The 15,026-nt window shown below is 44.3% G+C and overlaps 1 protein-coding gene across 1 annotated transcript in view; it reads right to left on the bottom strand.

The window, feature by feature from the left end:
- Positions 1–15,026, bottom strand: part of LOC119377025 (protein bark beetle) — a 91,212-nt gene that overhangs the window by 15,982 nt on the left and 60,204 nt on the right. Inside the window, exons 3-7 of the mRNA XM_037646660.2 lie at positions 8,558–8,748; positions 7,269–7,616; positions 5,582–5,799; positions 5,200–5,497; positions 359–2,872 (exon numbers count right to left, since the gene is read on the bottom strand). Of these exons, the coding sequence (XP_037502588.1) occupies positions 359–2,872; positions 5,200–5,497; positions 5,582–5,799; positions 7,269–7,616; positions 8,558–8,748 (3,569 nt within the window). The remainder of the gene's footprint in view (positions 1–358; positions 2,873–5,199; positions 5,498–5,581; positions 5,800–7,268; positions 7,617–8,557; positions 8,749–15,026) is intronic.

The raw sequence follows: 15,026 nt of genomic DNA on the forward strand, positions 1-15,026 counted from the left end.
GCACCAGTGTTACAGGCAATGCATCTCAACAAACACAATGGGCTTGATAAAAAACTGTAAGCATTTGTCAGTGTCCAATGCAAATATTATATCTGCTTGCTTGAAATGGCTGCAGTGTAGTCACTATGGCAATATGTCTCAAACCATACGGATGTTGGTTCAACTCCAGGTATAGCCACTTTGATGTTTTCTATGTTACATCGTCCCATGCATGAATCAAAGCGTGACGAAAAAATGAGCACTACAGGCCTATTTTCTGACTGATAACATCCATTTGCAGTAAAACTGTGCAATGCAAAGCAAGTTGTAGCAAAGCTGCAATGATAACGTATTAGTGACAGGCGCACAGCAGACTTACCTAGAGGCTGAACTGCTGTCATCATCAGCACAGCTCCTCCTCTTGGTGCTGATCCTGTCTCATATCTCAGTGTAACAATAAAGCCAGTTTCTCTCAAAGGGAATGATGTCAAGTTTTTTCTGACATCCCAGATGGGAGCTGATGTGTCTTCAAAATCTCTGCCCCTTCTAATCAGGAGAGTTTCTGTAGAGTCTTCTCGAAAGGGTTCCACTACCATAATGCCAATAGCACGCTTATCTTCACAAGACACTTGAAATTCCCTAATTGTATTAGGAGCAGTTCCAGCTATTCGTATATAATGCCTCTCATCAGGGGTCAGCCTAATGTTTTCTGAAATGACTATGACTGCATCTTCAACCCAACGCACCATATCTCTCTGTTCTTGTCTTGTGAAAACAGGGTCATACCATATGCCACCGCCTTGATTTCCTTGAATCGTGTTGTCTGCTATATCCACACCTTGAGATCTTGTTATTATCCCATGACGATTGTTGTTATGGAGTTCTGAATGTCTGACCACTGGATTCTGGATGTCTCTGAATATGTCGTTCCACATTAAACCTATTCCGGAGTCTGTGTTTTCCCTCACATTTAGATATTCCAAGATGTGGTTATTGAAGTCAACCTGCAATGCAGGCTTAAAGGCATGAGTGGCATAGTCAAGCTGTCCCGCTTTTTCAATGATGACATTCTTGAGAGTGCTTGACCTTGCATGAACACCCAGGCGGATGCCAGCCCATGATGGCCTGACACAGCGTATGCCCACTTCAGAGAAACAAGAGTTTTCAAAGTCTCTTCCAACAACTTCATGTTTGCAAGCAAGAAAATTGGTGTCCATTTCACTGCAATGCACATTACTTAGGAGTATGTCTCTGGTTCCACCGCTTGATGCTTGAGAGGCTGGCTCCATGAGCCAGTCATGTGGGCTTAGAACCATCCCAAGTTGCTGGCAGACAAGTGCTGCAGCTTCAATAGTGAAGCCATATGCACAAACCCCACCTGTTGTACCATTGACTGTCACCTCTATGGTGCCCTCAGTGACAGCTGAAAGTCTCAGACTTGTAACATCCATTGGAGCAGCTTCCAGTTCTTCTTCCTCAGTTGCAACGGGAACAGGCATTCCAGTGTACACAATTTGCTCATTAGTACCATCACTCTCAAGTTCTCCTTGGACCATCATACCAATTGACTGTTCAAAGTGCAGTGTCGTTCCTGGCTTTACGAGTAGCTTTGACCCACGTCGTACAAAAATATCTTTTTTCACTGTGTAGCGACCCCTCTCAAGGGCAACGACACCCATTACTTCTCCTCCGATTTCCGAATTCAATCTGAACTGCATTGTCTTGTCTCGCTCATATTCAGATGAAATTAACTCCTCTGTATCAAGATCATGACCATTTAACAAATACTGCAAAAATTGCACCGTTGCCAAGTTGTAACGATCTTTGCGGTCAAAAATTCTGTTGTAGATTTGCACAGAAGTTGCAGCATCCGGTCCCCAGTAGTTCAGAGATGCATTAATAATACTGCCGTGGTCATCAAGGTGTGAACCCAGCTCATAGTCTGATGCGGGGTTGACAAATCTGTTCCTCTTGATGATGGTGTTGTTTGAAGTCACCACAACAACAGCTGCAACTCTTGACCTTGGATTTAGACGTGGAAAATGCTGCTGAATACTGTTTTGCTCTAACCTGTTGTGATCAAAACTGAGCATCTGCATGCTGCTGCCATGCACAACTCCAATTCGTGCAACGAATGTTCCAGAATTGAGCTTGAAATCATTTTCAGTAATCTGAATTTTAGCAACCTTGTCTGCATGATGTTCCAAGTATTCTCCATGATCCTTGTTTTCAATCCAAATTACTCCAGATGTGTGATTCATGAAAGTGTTGTGCCTGATAGAAGCGTTGACGTTCAACGCTGGTGTCATCTGAATTGACAACTTGTGTGAGCCTCCAAACTCTGCTGCACCTCCAAATCTATTGTGTGTGATGTGCAAGATATCACCTTCACCTGCACCATTTACATGGTTTTTCATCCAGCATGACTGATAAACAAGAGCAGCACCACCATTTGCTCCAAAAGTGTTCATACTGACGTTCCAGAAAGCATCAGCTCTGCACACGTTGCCAAATAAGACTCCAATGTCTCCATTCGATGAAATGTTTGAGAATGAAACATGGGTGGTGAAATTGAAAGGCATCCAATGTGATGTCTCATTGAACCACAGGGCAATGCCCCTTCTTGAGTTCCCATGGATGAAAGACTGCTGAATATGCTTGTAGCCACCAGCATAAGTAACGTTAATACCGTCACCTTGGTTTCCACTGATATCACTTCTGTTGACGACAAGATCTCCAACGCCTCCATCTATGTGAATACCAGCAACATGTGAATTGTCCTGAATCTCTGTCTCCACAATACTAGCACCTGCCACTGCGTCTCGGAGCCAAATGCCTCGCCCATTGTTGCTACTGATGTGGCAGCCAGTCATATTAAGGTCATAGTCTTTTCCTGGAAAAAAAAAAAAAAGAAATTGCATGTGTGAGAGCAATAGCAAAAACACCATGAAGTTATATATAATGTACTTAATAGGCTTTGCTTTATTGGAGCCCTAGAGGGGACCTAAATCAGCCCTCCAGCTTGGGGGGAAAAAACATGTTCTATGAATAGCAAACACTGCTGTGAACAGTTCAGCAAAATTTTGTAGTCATGCGTGGCACAGAGTTTACAAGCAGAGCGTGAAGTTGCCACTTTCTCAAGAACCCTCTCTTCATCCTGCTCATCCTGACTCACTTCGCTGGGCAGTTCTCCAGCTGTATGCCATCAAACAGCAGATTGCTGCTATTGGCTTATAGCTGACCTAAGTCAGAAGCAGCGGTTGGATCAGATGTGCTTCTTGCCGTGGGGTGTTGCCACATGTTGGCACCAAGCTCTATAGTGTGCTAAAGTTGCACAGTAGCAACGCTAGCGCAACATATGAATCACAACGGGAGAGAGCAATCAAGTTTCATGACGTGCACTCAAGGTCATGACGCACCCTGACGTAGCTTCTTTTACCCGTGTCATCCATCCTTGTGTAGCTTCCAGCACGCTCGTCAGGACAAGAGAGGAGAGAAGGTGCCTAAAGCATGTGACAAAGCCCTGCAACTCCGCTCATTCTTGATGGATTCGAGAAATTTTTGTGGGAATAAACTCCAATACAGAGGGCATTCAATAATTACTTGGAAAAGTGGCTCGGGACGCCTTTAAAGTGATGTATGCTTTATTGTGTCAAGTAGAATTCAGGTTTGAATATGTGCACAATATGTGTAAAAAATTGAAATTCTAAATGCCTGAAGTGATGAAACAACAGCATGTAGTGCATTCTCTATGATATTTAACGCTGTCTTCTGCACAAAGAATGTGTACACTATAGTCGGGTACAACTTTAGAAGGCAGCGGCATTTTCCCCTCAAAGGCAGATGCACACGAGTCTCCACCAATAGGCGCGCACTTCAGGTGACGTCATGAGCCAGACGGCCGGTGACCCCGCCGACGGAGCAGTCACAATTTTTTTTGCGGGACTATTTCTTTAGTCGCAGAGGCAACTGGCTGCTGCGCTTCGGTCATCTGGGCGGGGCCTCTCCTGTCTTCTAAAGTTGTACCCGACTATAGTGAAAGACTGGTGAATTTCAGCCAATTTACCCCACTGCACTATGTGGCAGTCTCCAATCCCCACAGTCTCACAGACATTTATGGCATATATTAACAAAATGGGTGAGGCCACTATAACTAAGGGTATGAGCACAATTTAAAGTAGAACACAGAGAATAAGCAGAGCTTGATGTCATTGCTTGCCCTGACTTTTTCATAGTTGTTGATATCACTGACTTGAAGTCATCATATGTATTGTGGCCAACATTTTCGCTAGGCTGCTCACCATCTGTGCACTCTGGTGAACTTTGCCCTTATACCAAATGAAAGTACCTTATGCAGCCACTTCTTCACCATTTCAATTATGTAGCTCTAAAAAAAAGGTTACCATACACTAAAGCTAAAATTGCATGTATAGTTCTTATAATAAATTTAGATGTATCCAAGTTTCCTTCATCAGTTGTTCATTTCTCTTAGTAGATTAATTGCACAAAATTATCAGAAATGCACCTTCCCTTAATCATATTCTAACAATATCAATCGATCCATCACAGCACTTGGAGAGTACCATATTTAAGCAAAACATTATAACATTAACTTGTGACAAAGAATATGACCACACACACGCACACACTCAAGCATGTGTGCATGCATGTGCAGGGGCTTAAAATGAGACACTTCAGCTAGCATTACAAGCTATGCACTCCCACATGCCTCCAGTGCAAATGCACTGGGGCCCATGATGGCCATATGAACACACACCAAGTGCAGCTATGCTTGCGAGCGAGGCCACATGAGCAGGCATTAGCATAGGTATAGACACTGTATTAGCATAGGCATGGTGGATTCATCTGCATTCATGTGCTCTGCCTGCATACTTGTAATAGTGCTTTCCTGCAAAGTTCCTGCACAGTTTTCCTGCAGAGCACAGCTCCTAAATCACTGAGAATCAGATCAACACATTTTTAAGCATGAAGGTAGACCCTGAGCAATTGTGTAATACTGACTGCAAGACTGTTACTGTGTATTCCTTCTAGTCAAGGGTTCAAACACCATCAACATTAATCCTTCAAGGTCTATGGCTTAAAAGTGATGGTTCATACATGTCTCGACAATTCACTTGACCTGCTATCAGTGCTATCCAATGCGGTAAAAGCAATAAAGCTACAGCATTAGCAATATTTGTGTTAAAGCCAAGTGCTTACCAACATCAAGCACTACTTCCATGGAGAACTGCAGTTGAGGAAAAATGTCATTCAGGTGAGAGTATATATACTTTGGTGGCTGGAACTCGACTGTGAGAGAGCCGCCTTTCTCTGAAGACACACTTTGTGGCACAGTTGTATTGTCGATGTTAAATCGTGCTAAGATATGTTCATCCAGCTTCTGGTCTCCATTCCATACAGTCACTGAGCCTCCTTCAAGCTTCGTTCGACCATCATATCTCTCCATGTTTTTAAAATGAAGTGTCATCACCAAATTTGGATGCCTGGCCTTTAGTTCCTGGAGGGAAGAGTGGAAACATCATTAGTTACATCAGTGGACCACACATTCTACGCTAACATGCTGTCTATAAGCCACACTTACCCTTTTACACTCTGACTTGTAGTTCTTCTCATCCAACTGATAGACAAAAACTGCTGGGTAGCGAATGTTGATCACGGATGAAGATTGACAAAAACTCATTTTGCTCCCTATTTTGGTTTCATGCCGTGTATAAACAATTCCATCAGCACCATTTTTCATCACTTTCACTCCAGACAAGCTGACTCCTCCCTTGCTTGTGTTCACAAAGATGCCATAACCTGGATAGGCCATTGAAATATGAATAAATATTTCATAAGCTTTCCACGGGATATATAAAACAAGTTAGCATAAACATGAGTTTGCTATATCTGCCCTCCAAGATGTTATGATATGTGCATGCAGATCAATGAGATACCGCTATCTACTGCTCATATAAGTCACCTCAGGTTTTTCCCTAACACTAGCTTCATTAAAAACTGTGATCTACACATTTAATAAACTTTGGTTTTCTTTCACAGCTGTGTCAAAATCCAATGACTCTATCACTGTTGCATTCACTGCCTTTATGCCTGTAAGTAATAAAAGGATACTGATGATTTCAACAATAATTCATTTAATGTGTGCTGCACTACAACAACATCTCTGTCTAGAAGATGATGACCAAAGCATAAAAGAAAGCAACCTGTCATTCTTTTAACAGAGTATATTACTAGTCAAAATCACTGCAGTCAAATCAAGTGTATTTAAAACAGAACTGCTAAAGAAGCTGGTTCGGTTTAAATTTGGTTTACGTGAGCTGAATGGGATAAATCAAAATAACTGTTGTCAGAATATATAAATTTATCTCGTCACACTGTCGAGCACAGTCGTGAAAGATGAAAGAAAAGACAACCAAATACTTTGAAGGGAACAGATAAAGCAGTGAAAAAAAAAATATTTGGGATGGGTGGTACATGTACAGTATACATAAAAGACATTCCATTGAAGTGTGGCAAGAAATTAAATAGAAGAGGCTGTATACAGCAGGTAAATAATGAAAGGGCATATTCTCCTTCGTACACCACTTACAACTAGGAATCGCAATATTGGTGGACCTTTTTGAAAGACTACCTCACATCTTGGCTTCTCTCTCTGTTGTTCATCAGTTTCATGCAAAAAAGCTTGATTACAATGAACTCCGACATGTGAAAGGTATATGCAGGAATGCATACTGAATGATAATGATAAAAAAGCGTCCCAGGATAGCTGCAGAACAGCCTTTATGTGATCTGTCATGCTCCTGTTTGCTCAGCCATTTGCTTTCCAGATAGGCTGCCAACTTATTTTAGTATTCTATCATCCCAAACTGTTTCAGTGTAACTAAACTAGAAAATTTATTGCCAGTTCAGCCTGTCATGCTGGCCCATTGACAAAGGCATTTCACTATTCAAGTCAATATCATTGGCTACAGTGGTCACATTTCAGACTGGGTGTAATGCTAAAATTCTGTGCGCTGAGATCTTGCCGCACATTCAAGAACTAAATGTGAGTGTATTATTGTTCTTGTTTTTTTACCCTATAAATACCCCACATATATGTCCTTCAATTCTTCTTTGAAACAACATAATAGGGCATAATTTGTTGCAGACAATACAATTTAGTCCAAACATATAGTGCTCATTTCAATAATGCAAGTAAGCTCCTTTGTTCCCCTTCAGAAAGCCAATTCACCAATGCAATTAGGCTGACAAAGGAAATAAATACTAACCTCTATTTTCACTAAAGACGCTGTGCTGAATCTCAAATGGCTGGTTTGGCATGGTGACATTTATGCCATGGTAGGCTGACAAGCGAACATCCAAGTTTTTCATCACAGGTGGGGTACCATAGACTTGAATAGCTGCTGTTGCATTCCCATCCTGTTGGCGACCTCCAAACTTCATGATCACATGTTCAAGAATGGACTGAGACACTTCCAAATTGATCCACACATTAGGAGAGATCTGTTTGACTTGTGGTGCAGTTTTGGCCAACTCAAAATGAAGGCCACGCCAGTAGCTTGTGGCTTGTTCCTGAAGCTTTGGCTCACAAGTAACCTCAATGTCCAACTGGAAATCTGCATGATTACAAAAACATCAAGAATTACATGCACATCTTCAGAAACACAATAATGCAACATGATGATACCTCAGTCTCTCAGTTGCAAACATACTGACTTTGCTGATCATGTGCATGGGGTTGCTTATAGGGGAATAATAAATGCAGTGGAAAATTCCCAGCTTATGCTAAGGTAGGACTAAGCTTCAAGGACATACAAAAAGATGTGAAGTTCAGCTGGATTGGCAGTAGATGACACAGCCAGAACAACCGAGAGAGGACCTTTGCTCAGGAAAGGTGCTTGGCAGACCAGGAAATGGTATAAGTAAATTGGCAGGTCCCAAAGCCTCACATCACACTGTCCCTAATGTCACAAACAGTGTCAAAGTCTCGTCAAGGCTAGGTAAGTGTTCTTTTAGTTAAAAAAAAAATCGCACTGTCCTCAGAAACACACAGCAGTACTGCAACTTCGCAGGTCCTGTAGATCCTGCTTGCACAAAATAGGCCAAAATCTGTGAAATTCACAAAAGTCTATGATATTCAACCCTGTAATTTCATCAGTGCTTTAGTATGGGCGTGAAATTGAAGAAGGGAAGCTTAGCATTCATACAGTTCTTTTTTTAAGCTGCTTAATTTGCTAGAGACGTACATTTCTCTCTGCTTTTGCTTGCTCTTCACACTGCATGTAAACAGCAAGTGAGAATTATGAAGATTTTTGTCCCTCAGGAACGTGTACAGTACAGCTCTTCAAGAAGTAGGACTTGTTTTAATGAAGTGGGCTCTTGCCACTGTTGCTCTGCCATTTGAAGTTGCCTTGCCATGTTCTCACACATCTGCACATCGAACAGCTGATCTGTACAATTGCTCTGTAGTTAAGGCAGTGTACATGCATGTGCATGCATTGCTCCTACTACATACAGAAATAAAGCATGGATACTTTCACATGGACTAGGCACTCACCACATATTCCACTGCCTAACTGCCTGCGTACCCATCCAGGACACTGGTCAAGCTTCTGCTCATTTCCAATACAGTTTGGGCTTGCAAACATAAGCTGCCGTGAATCGTTGTGCCGTGGCAGCCAACCTTGGAGTAAGCCACCCGAAAACCCCAGGTGTCGGCACACAACCCGTACATCTTCATTGGTCCAGCTGCACAAAATGTAAATAAGGACAATACAGCATACACTTTCATATATTTCTATTGATATAGGCACAAATAGCTTGTGTAACAGCATGGCCATGCCAGTGGACCTCCAAATATCACGAACACTCCTTGCTGTTCTTTGCAACTGCTGTCCAGTCAGAGCTCGAGCATAAGCATGTATGGAAGCTTATTAATAGTATTTACTCGAATCTAGGCCGGCCCCGATTCTAAGCCGACCCCCGAAATTCACAAGGCCAGAAAAAAAAAAGAATTTAATCATTGTACTCGAATCTATACCCGAATCTAAGCCGACCCCCCACTTTCGCACATTGTTTTTTCGAAAAAAACGTCGGCTTAAATTCGAATAAATATGGTAATTACACAGGGGCTTACTTGCACTAACCATGCAACAGTGCGCATGCAGAAATGCCAAAAACTTTTTTAAAATTTACATTTATTATTTTTTGCGACTTCAAAACAATGAAGGAAATAAGCAGCATTTAAACATGTTGAGGGACTAATCCTGCTTTAAAGTTGCTACAATTTATTCGGTTTGCTTGCGACTGATCTTTCGCATGGTTCAGCCAAGATTTTCACAAACATGCACTTTGCAGCTCACTTGTCATGAATACACTCACATTTACTCTGCATTCTGAGAATTAGGAGGCAATTATTCAATGAGGGGTCATCAGGTGCTCAACAGGTTAATACTGTACAGACTTGTTTGAGCTACACATTTTTCTTTTTTCTGAAGTCAGTGTGATAAGTTGGGATGTGCTTATTATATTACATAAATAAAAACAACATTTTTGAGGGGTTCAGGATTTCTTCACAAAAATGGGCCTGCTTGCCTCCATATAACAACTGAACAACACAGGCAATGGAAAACATAGCAGCACATCTGACTGCAGCTATACATGCCTAATGCATTCGTTGCTTTCTTCACAAAAGCAATGCTATTTCAATTTATAGACAAGTTGGCAATGCGAGTTATATATGGAGACAAAAGATAAAAATGCTGAATTTTTGTTTTTGATTCGATATTTGGGATGGCACAAGTCAACATGATAATTACAAGGTTTAATGTACCTGTAGTAAAAGAAAAATTCCGTTGAAATTCTCATCATAAATCTTGATAACCTAACACTTCTGTGATGCTATGCAATAAAGCGCACTCCAGTTTACATTGTAATGGACTGACTGCAACATGCATTGACATTTTATGAAGACCGAATGGAGCCATCAAACGTAAAACTTGTCAAACAGGGTTATCGCACTCGGAAAGATTACCTGTGCTCTTTCCACAATGCATCAGCTGCTCATTTTGATATGCATATAATATAATGTGAAACCCTGGTGACCCTGGCTTTCACTCATGGTCTCTGAGATGGGGTGGTGCAAGACTGTGTCACCCAGTCTCGGAGGCCATGTGTTAGTGTGCATAGATAACAAAGTTCACATTTAATGAGAGTATAAGCTGTAGCACAAGGCCAGCGCTGATGCTTCCTGTGCACGTAAAATGCAGAAATGCTTTTAAGAATCTACCACTGGACCAAGTATATTGCATTTGAGGGACAAGGTTAAATTTTAGTGACTCAAGCAAGCATATATTTCATTGAGCACCTGCAATTCTTTTGACAGAATTGCTAGAAATTGATGTTTAAAAAATAGGAACATTAATTTTTAACTCTGCACCAAAAAGAGATATTAAAGTTCTGTAAATTGCATCTGTTAGAGCATCTAAAATGGACAAAACAATAATTAGGTGGCATTTAAAACAGTCTTGCGAAATTCTTGCCCACATATAAGTCGTATTTTTTATAGTGGTGTGTAATGCATTTTTGATATCTGCTTTAGATATTACATTGGGTGCAGCTTACAGAATTGTAATATATATTTTTCATAGACGAGTTAAAAGATTATTAAGTTCATAGTTTTGTTTTTGATATTTTGCAATTTTCAACAATATTTATCAAACATTCAGTACCTACAGATAGAAATTCACTTGGAGCAGTTACTAGATATTAACCTTTCCTTGTAATTACAACACACTTTATCAAATTCTGTACAGTGGCTACTGATAAAAACCATATCTGCATTCCCATGTGTTCGGATTGCTAACGTGCAGGCACAATAACGTGTGATATTTAAAAATTTCGCGATCTTTTTGTTTCCATTGGGGAAAAACATTTTTTAAAAATCAAAAAGTTCCACAACTGGTCTCTTCTCAACATTCCCCACAACTTTTACATAAATGACACCGGATCAATTCCACAAGTTACAAGCGTTGCAAATTAAAAATAATTAATGGTAGCTGAAAACAAAAACTGCCCAACCGATTAGCATAAGCAACACCTATCAACATACAGTGAGCGCTGTCTGTGTAAAACGCATCGTTATTTTTAAGGTGAAAGCCTTAAATGTCTATGTTTCTAGGTCACAAGAGGTCCGAAAAATAGAAAACTATGCAAGTGTGCGATCTACTTCGTCCACATCATATTTGTGGCATTGTATGAGTGATTAAAAGAAAAAAATCTAGCGAAACTTGCATTAAGCCGGGCAAGGCTTGAAACAGCGAAACTGGACGACTCTGAAGACTAATCTGGTTGCTTCTAGGTTGTTTCTAGGCCTTAGCTAGGTGATGCAGGTTGTTTCTAGGTTGCTTATAGGTCGTAGCTAGGCTTTAGCTAGGTGATGCTAGGTTGTTTCTGTGTTGATTCTCAGCGCAGAGAGGTTCGAGTTAAACCACAGACAGTCACAGACAGGGCACGGATGTCCAAACTCCAGAGACAGAACCTCGCGCTGAAACCAAGCGTTCGCACCTCTCATAGATTTACGGGCACGTCGTCGTTGGTGTAGGGTTTCCATCGCTTTGGGGTCTGCTCGCAGCCGCTGTTGCCTTTTCCTCTGCCTAGTATTCTCTCCTTGTACGCACTCGGGGTCTCCGGCTCGCCGCTGTCGCTTCGCAGCCATTTGTTGGGCTAACTGTTGTCTTCTTCCTTTTTAATGGAAGTTGTGTGTAGTGGGATTTACCCACTTTCTGTGGCACATACCCGTTTATGATGATGATAGTTTTCTGATAAGCCTCACAGTGGCACATACCCGTTTGATGACGATAGTTTTCTCATTAGTTTTTAGCAGACCAGTGGTGAGTAGTGGGATTTAGCCAATTTCTGTGGCACATACCTGTTTATGATGATGACAGTTTTTTGGAACAAGGTGAACAAGGAATGATTTGCTGAACAGCTTCGCTGTTAGAAGTTGCAATTTCGTCGCAAGGGCGAAGCAATGAATGCAACAGATGGTATACAAAGTAAGGCTAGCAGCTGACTCCTTTAGTATGCGACCTGGCGTACTTAACAAAACGCTGGTGTAAGGAAACGCGGATCGCTGCAGCGACCAAAGCAACCTTTGTGCTGTCTATCACTTCATCGCAAACCTAGCGGTGAGAACACATAGAAAGGTATGAGCAGTCTGGCGATGCCCTTTAAAGATGCGACCGCAGGCGACCACGCTTGGCAGGTCAAAGTACGCAGTGTCGGCCGGATCCACGCAGTCCGACACCCCTCCACACGCCTTTCGCGTGAAGCAGACGTCCTGCGCGTTTCCTCTCCGCTTGAGCAGCTATCGTTGGCATCGCACGCTTTCACTCGCACATAGAACAAACGACGCGCGGGGCGATATGTTATCGATTTGAACTTTATACGGGACATCACGGCGACGGCAAAAATGCGCCTGGAGTGTCCATGTATTTGCTATCGCAATAAAATCACGTGAGCGCGCGAGCTGCGCGCCTACTTAGTCCACTTCGTCTTTGCGACTGTCACAAACGAGCGCTTGATAGGCGCACGTCGCCGATTTCAAACGACGGCATGAAATCCCGGCGCCGACGGCTAACCTCGACAGAGTGCGCGCATCGAAAAAACAAGCATCCAAAGTCGCCGAAAACGCGCGTCTCACCCACTCCGCAGAAGACGCTGCCGAGTCAGCCTAGCTGCCGCGCAAAATCGAAGGACAACTTTAGAAGGCAGCGGCATTTCCTCCTCAAATGCGGATGACCAAAGGCGGATGACCAGCGCCTGCACCAATGGGCGCGCACTCGGGACTGAAGTCATGAGCGGGACGGCCGGTGGCTCCGCCTTCGGAGAACATCGGCGCGCGGGGCCGGACCCAATTTGGCTGCTTCTGCTCGCTAAGCTGTGGGTTCATGCGCTGCTGTCGCATTTCGGAATACGTCGCCGCGTGGGCTCGGAGCTTCATTCCACATCGCTTAGGGTACAACTAGGCCTTCTTCACATTCTTAGAAAATTCTAAGCATCTTCCGTAATTTTTTAAAATTATCGGCAATATTTAGATTGAGTAGCCGGTATTATATATAGATGCCGCACATTTATCCGAAACGCACAGACGGTCACTTTCTCTACCGGTACCCTTTGTGACATGCTGCAACTGAGGGGCCCCGTTTGTCACGTGTCGTTGTGTCATACATGTGTATGGCCAGCTGTCGTATCTGGTGATACACGTGGCTGCGTGTTATTGCGGTTTTCTGCAGTCTGTCGTGCGCAGCCTTTCGAGCCCTTGAAGCTTTAATTCGTATTGCAGTATTAATTGGAAATAAAGAATGTATGTATGTATGTATGTGTGTGTGTGTATGTGTGTGTGTGTGTGTGTGTGTGTGTGTGTATGTATGTAACAGCGAGCTGCGAGTCCAATCACCGTGGAGCGCACGCTGCAGGCTTCAGCGCCGCTGTGCTTGTACACGACAGCATTTGGGCCTTCTGCACGTACCATGGGCGTCGGCAGGGGGCTGCAAAAAGGGGCACTTGCCCCCCACCCCAAGCCATACCAGCGCTCCCCGCGATGCAACACGGGTTTATCCCTCCCCCCCTCAAAACAAAGTCCTCCCGACGCCCTTGGCACGTACCCAGTCACACACGGGCACATCGGACTCGTACCGATACGGTCGAATTCCTAGTGTGCTCTAAACTTCTGTCGTCTGAACAATCATGGGCACAGCGTGAATTCGGCGAGCGCGCGCACTAATCGCCTGCTTTGCCAGCGCAGGGCGCTCGTAAAACTGAGGCACCAGCCGCTGTGCTCCGGAACATTATGGTCCTCATCTGTCCACTTGGCCAGCAGACCCCAGTCCGGAGGCAAGCAGGACCAGTGTCGGCACGGTGGCGTGACGTCATTAGCGTCGCACGAGCGGACTGATCAGGGCGCCCTTGACTCCAGAGCAGCGGATTGTTTCTTCGGACGCGCTGGACCGCACCGTGCGCAATGCGCTCCCGTGGCTGCGCGCGCGCCAAATGCGCTTCCGCGTCAGCACGGCGGCCGAGCGCGAACAATGCGTCTTCAGGAGCGCGCCGCTTCTTGGCCGTGGCATTCGCGATTTTGCGGGTCCCGCTAACAAAGGGACGCCCCGCACGGGCTATTCTAATGCGCTAGGGTGTCCTTTCATCGGACCCGTGCCAACGGCCAGAGTCAATGCCAAGGCACCGCACGCATGGTCACTGGGATGGCCTCACAACTGGAGCAAGCCAAGCTCACGTCGTAACTCGGTCGCACGCACGCGCCGGCGCGCTGCGGCCACGGAGGATGGCCGGCGCCGCAGATGGCCGTGAAGAAGGCGCGTGGGCTCGGCCAGGCGCCGCCGCGTGAGCAGCGGCCGTGGCGAATGGCGGCACATTCGAACTTTCCATTAGCGTCGCGTCCTTTCACGCTGCCGATGAAGAGGGACGGCTCCGATTAAGCTCGGACGTAGCGGTCGACTTTCGCAGTCCATCTGCTGATATCGCAATCAGTGGCGCACAGTTACCGGCGAACGATTAGCTCCCGCTTGATTCACGCAATGCATTGTCCGCGGCTAAACACTGGAATAAACGCTACAAAGCAGCACACAAGAACCGCCTAGATGAAGTTGGAGGTGCACGTGACGCCACGGACGCACGCAGCTGCTCATAGTGCTATACGTATACGCTTGGCGGCCACGATGACGTCAGTGCATCGCGCCATCACACGTACATAGTTTTGATTTATGCCGGTGACCGTTTTTCACCACATCACCGCTGTTATCGATTTCTCGCTTAGTACAACATGCGCCCGTCGTTCTGTCATGTTGTCGCGTTTATGTTTTACGCAGCTTTGGCACGTGCAGCGTGACCTGACCGCGCGATGAGTTACGCCATCGCGGCACCCTGGCCGCGATGATGTAAGTGCAAACCATACAGCCCAGCCCCCCCCCCCCCCAATTATGATTCTAATTCGCACAATTTTAGTGATT

The sequence above is a fragment of the Rhipicephalus sanguineus genome, chromosome 1, assembly GCF_013339695.2.
Source record: "Rhipicephalus sanguineus isolate Rsan-2018 chromosome 1, BIME_Rsan_1.4, whole genome shotgun sequence".
In the NCBI taxonomy this organism is placed as follows: Eukaryota; Metazoa; Arthropoda; class Arachnida; order Ixodida; family Ixodidae; genus Rhipicephalus; species Rhipicephalus sanguineus.